Source organism: Betta splendens, chromosome 11 (genome assembly GCF_900634795.4).
Source record: "Betta splendens chromosome 11, fBetSpl5.4, whole genome shotgun sequence".
NCBI classification, from domain to species: Eukaryota; Metazoa; Chordata; class Actinopteri; order Anabantiformes; family Osphronemidae; genus Betta; species Betta splendens.
Window position 1 is genome coordinate 10,259,020 of NC_040891.2, and position 9,515 is coordinate 10,268,534.

Here is a 9,515-nt window from a genome sequence, read left to right on the forward strand (position 1 = left end):
TCCACCCATCCATACAAATGAAGGTGTCAGGATACAGATGCAACCTGAAAGCAGGAGTTTACATACAGCAGAGTTGAGATGTTTAATATTAGAAGATTACGTTTCCAGTGGATAATTGTTTAGGAATTCTAAAACATGAGCACTAACAATGAGGCTGCAGCAAATAATTCCATTTAACTAAATTCACATTTAGTGCTAATGGAGCAAATTTTCAGCTCCCGCTGAAATTTTCAGGCGTGCACGGGACGTCATTGGGACTTTCCGTGCTCGCGTCCTCTGTATCGTACATCCCTCAGCAACATGTGAGGAGCGCTGCCAGAGCCGCGGGTGGCATCGCACTTCAAGGTGTTATGTGCTTTTTTTTTCCCCACCCTCTTGGCAATTTCAGCAAGTCACACGTTTTCTGAGGAGCTGATCCACGAGTCACATACTTGCAGCTTGTTTTGTTAATAGAAAGAAAAAAGCTGTTGGCATGTTCACGGGACGTGATCGCACGTGAACGGCAACAGATGCGGCTATTTTGGGATGGGTGACAGTAACGGGGAGTGGTTCATGGAGTGATGTAAAACGCCTGAGGACAGCAGCAGCAGCAGCAGCACGTCTCAAGCGGGTGTGGAGGTATTTCTGCTTTTGCTGCTCTCTAGTGGTGTGTTTACTCACTCTTAAAAGATGGCGCGTGCACAGCCCTAGCCCTGTGATTTGCCCAAGTCTATGTTAAAATGTTGATGATAAAAATGTTTTTTTTAATGTTTTAATGTTTTTTTAAATATATATATATATATATATATATATATATATATATATATATATATATATATATATATATATATATATATATATATATATATATATATATATATATTCTGATATCCCCCTTTGCTTCCTGTCTTATTTTGTTTGCTGTAAATGTAAAATTTTCACAGGGCCGTCTGTCGACAGCTGTCTGGTTATGAAAGGCTACTTCCCGTTAGCCAACAGGTAAGAAAATATATGAAAAGAACAGAACAAATTAACAAATGAGTAAAAATCACCACTCTCTCTCACGTGCAGGCAGGCCTCCAGATGTTTGAGGGCATCGCCGTCCACCTCTGGCTGTGCTGGGGAGCCGTCTACCTGTTGGCGCTAGCATCCGGAGCCCAGCGGCCTTGTCCGCCGTCCTGCCGCTGCAGCGCCGCGCCGCCGCAGGTCAACTGCTCCGGCGGGCAGCACGGCGCCGTGCCCGCCGGTCTCCCGCGCGACGCCGAGCTGCTCGACCTCACTCACAACCAGATCAAGACCCTGGCGAGTCAGCAGTTTTCCGCGCTCGCGCGACTCCTCCACCTGGATTTGAGTGACAACCTGCTGGCGCTGCTCGAGGCGGACGCCTTCCTCGGCTTGCGCCGGCTGCTAACGCTACAGCTCGCCCGCAACCACCTGAAGATCATTCCCGCGGGGGTTTTCGCGGGCTTGATCAACCTGCAGTTACTCGACGTGAGCGACAACGAGATCCTCGTCTTCTTAGACTTCACTTTCCGTGACTTGGCGGCGCTGCGGTCAATCAGAGCGGCGGGAAATGACCTCGTCTTCGTCTCGGGCCAAGCGTTCGCGGGGCTAACGAGCGCGCGCGAGCTCCACCTCGACGGCGGGAACCTCACGTCGGTGCCGACGGACGCTCTCGCGCAGCTCAGGGTGCTGAGAAGCCTCCACTACCGCCACGTGGGCCTCGCCACGCTACCGAACTACGCCTTCCGGCAGCTGGCGCAGCTGAAGGAACTAGTCCTCTCTCATGGGCCCAGGCTGGAGGCGCTGTCCGGCAACAGCCTCTTCGGCCTCAACCTCACGTCCCTCGCCATCGTACACTGCGGCCTCAGCGCCGTCCCCTACCTCCCGTTGCACCACCTTGTCTATCTGCTCCACCTTGACCTCTCCTTCAACCCCATCACCTACGTTCACAGGAACATGCTCGGGGACCTGCTCCGACTCCGGGAGTTCCACCTTGTTGGGGGATCCCTGCTCCACATTGAGGTCGGCGCATTCAGGGGTTTAGCACATCTCGCGCTGCTGAACGTGTCCAAAAACCTCCTCTCCACGCTGGAGGCGGACGTCTTCCACTCATTGGACACCCTGAGGTCCCTGGGCCTCGACCAGAACCCGCTGGCATGCGACTGCCGCCTTCTTTGGGTGGTGCGGAGACGCCCCTACCTGGACTTAGGCGGACACGCGCCGACCTGCTCTACCTCCATGCAGCTGCAGAGCTGGGATTTCCTGGACTTCTCGCAGGCCGAGCTGCCGGGCCTCCTCGTCTGTCGGCGGCCCCGAATCCTGGACAAGAAGCCTGAAGTAGTTAAAGTAGACCAGGGACACACCGTGGTGTTGTATTGCGGTGCAGAGGGCGACCCGGCGCCGTCTATCACCTGGCTGAACCCTCAGCTAACACCGTTGTCGCCCACTGGCAGAATACGGGCCCTTTCGAATGGCTCGCTGGAGGTCCGCTACGCTCAGCCTCAAGACGGCGGCGCCTATCTGTGCGTGGCGTCTAACGCGGCAGGAAATGACAGCCAGGCCGTCGGCCTTCACGTCCGCGTGTTCCCGTCACCTGCTAAAAACGTCTTCCATCTTAAAGGCTGGTTCGCCTTTCCGTCTGCTTCTCCGGGCGCGAAAGGAAATCAGACGCTTCCATTCGACGCGAAGACACTACTCGTAGCGGTGACCATTGGGTTCCTGTCGTTTTTCAGCTCTGTGAGCGTTTGTTTTGTTTTCATGTTTTTCTGGAGTAAGAGCAAAGGACAAATAAAGCACACGGCCACGATTGCGTATGTGCCACGAAGCGCCGTGTCCAATAATACAGGAGGCAGAGGGAACTACATGGAAACGAGTCGGTTCACCATGAAACTCATATGAGTCAGTGCGTAAAAAGGCATGAGTTGAAAGTCTTACTGCTGCAACGTACATTACTCAACAAGAAATCAAATTTTCAAGCATCAGCATGTTTGTGCACTAGAGGCTGTAAATGCGTGTAACTGTGAGCTTTTCCCCACACAGTTAAAATATACATCGGCAAATCCGTTAGTTTAAGGTTTATTTGAGTCAAGATAAGACAAGAAAATAAAGATGAATATGATATATATATTTGTTGCAATTAGTGCTTTATGTGTTTGCATCTTGCAGGGGATTTTTTATGTTTTGTTTACATTTTTTTCTTTCATTCTACGAAAAGCCAAATAAAGCATTAATCTTATTTATTATTATTAAAATAATAGTTAACCTTATATTAAGGTTGAGTTGAATACAAAGCAGTAGGTAGTTCTTTTTTATGTTCTTTGTTTTTTATGCTTTTGCTAGTATTGTGACATTGTCACATTTACGGCTGTGCTTTCTCTTTATGAGATATGTGTCTTTCTTTTAAACTCACCAATAAAGCACTTAATACTTTTACCACTTTGTGTGTGCCCATTTAAATGGTGGAGTTCAAAAGGGAAATATCAAATGTAAGCAGGAATCATTTGTTGCGTGCTTTGAGAATGAAGATACTATTCACAGGGTGTTGAAAACTGAAGTGCCACAATTTTGGGTCATATATTTTCATTTTTTTAAACACTATAAGCAAACATTCCTCATTATTTTAAACAAGATCAACAACTTTTAAATGAATGTAATGTGAATATAAGTATGTAAATTGCGGCCCTAAACTCCAAAGCCTGCTAATAGAAATGTGTCTCTCTCGCTCTCTCCCCTCACTTCCCTTTCTCTGCTAGTCGTCGAGTAGTTATGGTTACCATAGCAACAGTATACAACCTTTTGTGGCTGATACATACAGGATATTTCTGTTTGCTTTTATAAAAGTATATTAATCGTGAACTACATAGACAGCAAAACAAACACATTAGATTTTTCAGTTTGATTCTTTATTCATCAAAATCGCTTGTGTTTAACTGAGCGTTGTACCGGAAGTATTTCATTCTGCCCCGGATGTTGTTCATGTTCACACGAAAGCAGCGTCTTGCTACCGGTTAGCTGTTCGCAAACAAGGAGCTTGGACTATCACCGGGGATTTCAAGCTTGTTTTTATAGCTCCAGTAGCCGCTAAATATATGTTTGGGTATTGAATAAGATCAGTGGGCGTTGTCCAGGTTATACAATTTGCCTCAATTGCAATTTATGTTCGCACAATAGGCTAGATAATATCTAAACGTTAGCTCGTTAGCTAGCACTATTTAAGACTTAAACCATGAGTCTTGTAGTTGGCCGAGAACCAAGGAAGACTGCGGGAAATCGCATGTCAAAATTACTGGATGCCGAAGAAGAGGACGAGTTCTACAAGACCACTTACGGAGGATTTAATGATGTGAGTAACTGAACAGAAAGACACAGACGACGCTAATGGGTTAGCATTTGCCGTCACCTATGCCTATGGGCAAACTGACTTACAATACACTGCAATGAACCATATTAGTAGATATAAATAGATATGTGTTATTGGTTTATATTTATAATAATTATCCATATAAATATTATGACGAGCAGTGTGTTACTGATGTTCACAGAGAAGAGAAGTAATGACTACTTGAGAAATTTTGAACTAGTTAAGATCCCAGTTAATTTGTGTTACATCAGTATATGGTAATCTGGTGATCTGATGCTATGGTAACAAAAACAGTGCAAAGGTGCAAAATATGCCAGTCTCAATCTGGTAATGGCAGGTTAATAGTGCAACGTTCCATCTGATCAATCTGTCTAGGTTGAATCAGAGAGTTAGGATTTCCTGTATTAGATCCAAAAGTGAATAAGGGTAGACAACTTAAATCAATTGTATATTGTGACTATGCATCATATACATGTTATAATTTAATATTTTAGCATCTTACTTGAAATGCTGATATGTTTTTCGACTCTTAATCTGGATGAATTCCTCCAAACAGCTGCTAGTTCAGGTGGCAAATTGTGTAGAGGGATTTGGCAGCAGCTCCTCTGGCGGTTCTGACATTCGTTTCAGATGAGGTTGACAAGAGCAGCCAGATTAAAAAAAAGTGAGCTACCTGAGCAATTGCTGCTGGCGCTTAATTTAATGTGTGTGCTCATCCCTGTCCACATACTTGAATTTCAAGACTAGTTTGACTTAATTTGTTGGGAAGGCATTTTTTTAACGAGTGACTATTTTTCTTTTCTATCTTTTTTGTTTTTCATTATAAATTCAACTTCCTAAAACAACCTCAACAGAATTCCGATTATAAAACTGACTTCAGGGTGAATCCTCAAGGTATTTGCTTTATTCTAGCAGTCATCATATTGCATTTGTTTTTGTGTAAAATATATTCTCTTGCTTTCTTGCAGGAATCAGGAGATGATGAATATCATGGTGAACATTCAGACACAGAGGATGAGGTGGACAGTGACTTTGACATAGATGAAGGAGATGAGCCTGATAGCGACCAGGAGGAAGATGCACCACGAAGGAAAAGTCGTGTTGTCACCAAAGCTTATAAGGTAATGTATAAAGAATAAATTGCATTTTAACCACCTAAAGATGTTTTTTAATTTGGCTGCAATGCAACTAACAGGACCATTAAATATGTAAATCTACTAGTGTCACTGGTGACCAGATGTCATTGTCTCTCATTGTCTGAGTTAATGGATGAGAGAGATCTGTATATTAACACCATATAAGGGAATGCAAACACAAATAGTTATAATAATTTTTAACTTTTCTGTTGAAAATTAAACTGTAAAGTTTGTTGCATAACTGTGGAATTACTATGAAAATGACTATTGTCATTGTTTAATCAAAGGAACCTATAAAAGTGGCAAAACCTAAACCCAAAAGACCCTCTGAGGAACAGAAGAAGACGGAGAAAACTAAAGTGGAGCTTAAAAGGAGGATTCCACAAGAATTCCAAGATTTTGGCGAGAGTAAGATTACTATCAACACTTGTTTTCAGATGTTTTCCATTAAGGGACTGTTAATGCATAACCTCACAACAATCCTGTGTTTGCCCCATATCTGTAGCAACATACATCTTGTTTCATATTTTAATGATTAATAGTTTTTGCGTTTTTGAAATTTGCTTGGCTTTTTTTAATTGTTCTCATTGTCTTTAGCTCGGAAGTCTGTGCGACAGTCTACTAGCGAACATACCCGGAAGACTAATTTACGTTTACAAGAGCGACAGGATGCTCCTCGGAGGAGGAGAGGCGCACATCGTGACCGGCCCCTTACTCAGGAAGAACTGCTGGCTGAGGCCAAGATCACAGCTGAGATTAACATTCGCTCACTGGGTAAGAAAAAGTAGTTTTTTTTTTTTTTTTTTATCACTTCACAGTCACAAGACATAATAGGGCATCATCACAATATGAGACATACATTATGCATCTGTTGAAGAGCAAAAAAAAATTGTTTGCCTCAAGTTGTGTCAAATAAGAAAACAGTTGGAACCTGATAAGAATAAAGCTAATATACCCATTTTACTCTGTGTAGAGAACTATGAACGCCTGGAGGCAGACAAGAAGAAGCAAGTTCATAAGAAGCGGCGTTTTGAGGGACCAACCATCCGTTACCACTCAGTCCTGATGCCCATTGTTTCTCAGTCTGTCCTAAAAGAAGAAAATGTAGATGTTGAAGGGTATGTATGATTTATTGTAAGAACTGGCCTCAAAAAATAATATAAAGCTACAATGCTTAACTGCTTAGATGTGTTTTAATATATATCTTTTTCAATCATTTTCAGTTTAGCATTTAGTAGGATTGTGTAGGAGTAGTAATTTTTTTATTTTTCTATATCCCAAGGTTGGATCAGGAAGTTCCTCAGCCACAAAATCCCACCACACCCTCACAGCAGCCAGCTGGAGGCTTGTGCTCACGTACCTATATAACTTTCAGCGATGACGAGGCTTTTGAGACTGCATTTTCACGCACCGCCCAGTCAAATCCTCAGCTACCAGTCCAGGAGGTTTGTCCTGTCACCCACAAGGCTGCACTATACCGAGACCCTGTCACAGATATACCCTATGCTAACGCGAGAGCCTTTCGCATCATCCGAGAAGCGTATCGGAAATATGTGACTGCACATGGATTTCCAAACACTTCAGGAGGGGCAACGGGACTTGACTCTGCAGCAACAAAGAGTGCTCGGCAAAAAATGGTTGTTAAGCAAACCGCTGTTGCAACATAGGCTCCTTTGATGAGCAAGTCTTAAAATTAGGCTTGTCCTGATTTTTATAAATCCAAACTAATCCATTCGGGTTTTACAATGACTTGATATAAGGGAAATGCACAATTAGATCTCTATGACCTTAAAGACCGTTTGATGGTACATCAGTGTCTCAACAATCCCAGTTTCAAGAACTGTCAAAAATATTCTAAATAGATTTTCATAAACAAATGGGCAACTGTGTTTTTGTTTCTTGTTTTTCCAACAAATAGTCATACACTTAAAAAAGTGAATTTTGGAATAAACATTTACTGTTTCTATGGCCTCAGTTTAATTCTACTGTATCTCAGTTTCAGACAAACACGGACAGTCTAATGTCATTTATTTGTGCAAAGTAAAGAAAATATACTACATTTTAGAGTATACAATACTTTATATGTTCCATGTGGTGTAAAACCTCCTCAAATCTACTCATACTTTCATTCGGTCAGTAGTAAGAAGACCCAGTTTTTTTCAGTGTTTAACTAGTGATTGATGGTTATATTAAAGATACGTCAAAAGAAAGCCTCAAATGTGCCCTGTAGGATGAGGAGTGGGACAGAGGGTTACAGTATGTGACAGCCAGTCTTTGACAAGATGTCAAGGAATAGTGCAAAGCTATTGTCATTTAATTAGGTTGCCTTACTATTTGGCCATTTGAAGAAAAACATGGCATTACAGCAAACAATACTGTGATGCTGATCCCTTTAGCTACTAGCAGGAGGCCTTTGACCTCACACAGAAAAAGAATCAGTCCCCGGCACAGAGTTGTGTAGCTTGTGGCCATTTCTGTTTGCCTTTGTTACATAAAAAACAGAACCCATGTTGGGCTCAGTCAGTAAAGGTTTAGTCATACAGCTTTTAATGCCTAAAATAATCAACGTAAATATCAGCCATCTGAAATCCAATAAGAACCTTCCACCATATTATCTATTAATAAAAAAAAGCCAAGGGTTTGTTTCTCAGTCGATGCTCATAGGTGAGCGTGCTGCGAGATCGATGAGGATGACGGCGTAATGGCTGCGCTGCTGAAGCCGACCTTGAATTCCATTGGAGTTTCAGGTACAAATCCTGCTGAGTTCACCTTCATCACAGTCTTTATGTCCAGATGGTTCAGTAAGAAATTTTTTACCTTTGCAGGAAAGCTCCCAAAATACTGATTCGATGTTTCTGCCAAAAGGATCATGTTGCACTCAAGCGGATTTTCTCCTGCTGTTTGTGTAATGTCCTGATGACGCCGTCAGTCTGCCTGCTGGTCACGAGACAATGAATGCTGTAGAATCTCGTGTAGAAACTTCACTGATCTTCAAGCCTGAGTACTGTTTTATATTACATTTCATATCTTGTTGATGCCCAGTATCTTTTGTAGATGATGTATTTAGATCCATTTAAGATTTTCTTTAATGTATTATGGTGCAGCTAAATCTTTCTAAAACGTCACTCCAGTCTGCAGGTAGTGCACTTTAGACACTGAGAGTAGCCACATTATAGTTTTTTAAACAGTTAATAATAAATTTACTCTTTATATCATAAAGTTTCAGTGAGTGCCTGAAATGACGTGAAGGCTAAAGATTAAATCCTCTCAGATGCTCCCTGTCATGACGCTGGTGAGGGGAAAAGCTGAGGCGGATCGGCCATCTGGACGTTTCTCTGGTGGCCGTCCGACAGCCGACCCTACTTGCTCTGTATTTGTCACATGCTGAGTTGACAGACAGGCCAATTGTATTAATCATGACAGTCTGCCCAGCAAATTAGCGCTGAATGATGGAAGACCATGCAAAGAAAATCCCCTCAGACTGACGTGACCAAACGAATGGCAGCATGCGGATGCTGCTGTGACACAAGCGGTCTTGAGAAAACAAAATGTGTCTAGAATAGGATGAAGGGCCCTTGAAAATGTGTCTAAAATGAGGACTGGTGGGTGTTGCAAAGAGTCATTGTCTCCCATAATTTCACCAGACGTTTATGTTTGGAGCTAAATTAATTATGTACAATCTGAGCAATGCCTGCATGGTTCCACAGTAACGCTCCGAGTCCGACTGTGTTCAGTTGACCAGCATGTTCACTTTTTGTGGGTCCACATTTCAAAGAGCACTTTGCACTAAATCATGCTTAAAGGTAGTTGCTATGGTGTCAGGTTACGTTCACGCCAACAGCAGAAACCACAATTGGAAAAGAATTCATTTTATGATGCCTTTTCAGATCTATCAACCTCACTACTTATTATCTGAAAGCAACTGCTGCCCACACAGTGTGCCACTTGCCTTGGCACGGAAAAACACATTAATTCAAAAATAACAAGTTATCCCTTAAAGCGCTGATGATGAATTCGGTGTCAGGCTAAGCCACCGT

At 42.8% G+C, this 9,515-nt stretch overlaps 2 protein-coding genes across 2 annotated transcripts; both read left to right on the top strand.

Annotated features, from left to right (window-relative positions):
• The first annotated feature begins 1,062 nt into the window (after positions 1–1,062).
• On the top strand, positions 1,063–3,414 carry LOC114865351 (leucine-rich repeat and immunoglobulin-like domain-containing nogo receptor-interacting protein 1). Its single transcript, XM_029166424.2, has one exon. It carries the CDS (start codon positions 1,063–1,065, stop codon positions 2,878–2,880), a length of 1,818 nt encoding a protein of 605 aa, XP_029022257.1. The 3' UTR covers positions 2,881–3,414.
• Positions 3,415–3,934: 520 nt separating this feature from the next.
• vps72a (vacuolar protein sorting 72 homolog a) lies at positions 3,935–7,442 on the top strand. The gene is made up of 6 exons (XM_029166426.3): positions 3,935–4,324; positions 5,311–5,463; positions 5,766–5,886; positions 6,076–6,252; positions 6,452–6,596; positions 6,761–7,442. The coding sequence occupies exons 1-6, from the start codon at positions 4,208–4,210 to the stop codon at positions 7,143–7,145; spliced, it is 1,098 nt and encodes a 365-aa protein (XP_029022259.1). The 5' UTR covers positions 3,935–4,207; the 3' UTR covers positions 7,146–7,442.
• The last annotated feature ends 2,073 nt before the right edge of the window (positions 7,443–9,515 follow it).

Coding starts and splice junctions, on each gene's coding strand:
- LOC114865351 (XM_029166424.2), top strand. CDS start 1,063: ATGTTTGAGGGCATCGCCGTCCACCTCTGGCTGTGCTGGGGAGCCGTC.
- vps72a (XM_029166426.3), top strand. CDS start 4,208: ATGAGTCTTGTAGTTGGCCGAGAACCAAGGAAGACTGCGGGAAATCGC. Junction 4,325..5,310: donor CTTACGGAGGATTTAATGAT/GTGAGTAACTGA, acceptor GCTTTCTTGCAG/GAATCAGGAGATGATGAATA. Junction 5,464..5,765: donor TTGTCACCAAAGCTTATAAG/GTAATGTATAAA, acceptor GTTTAATCAAAG/GAACCTATAAAAGTGGCAAA.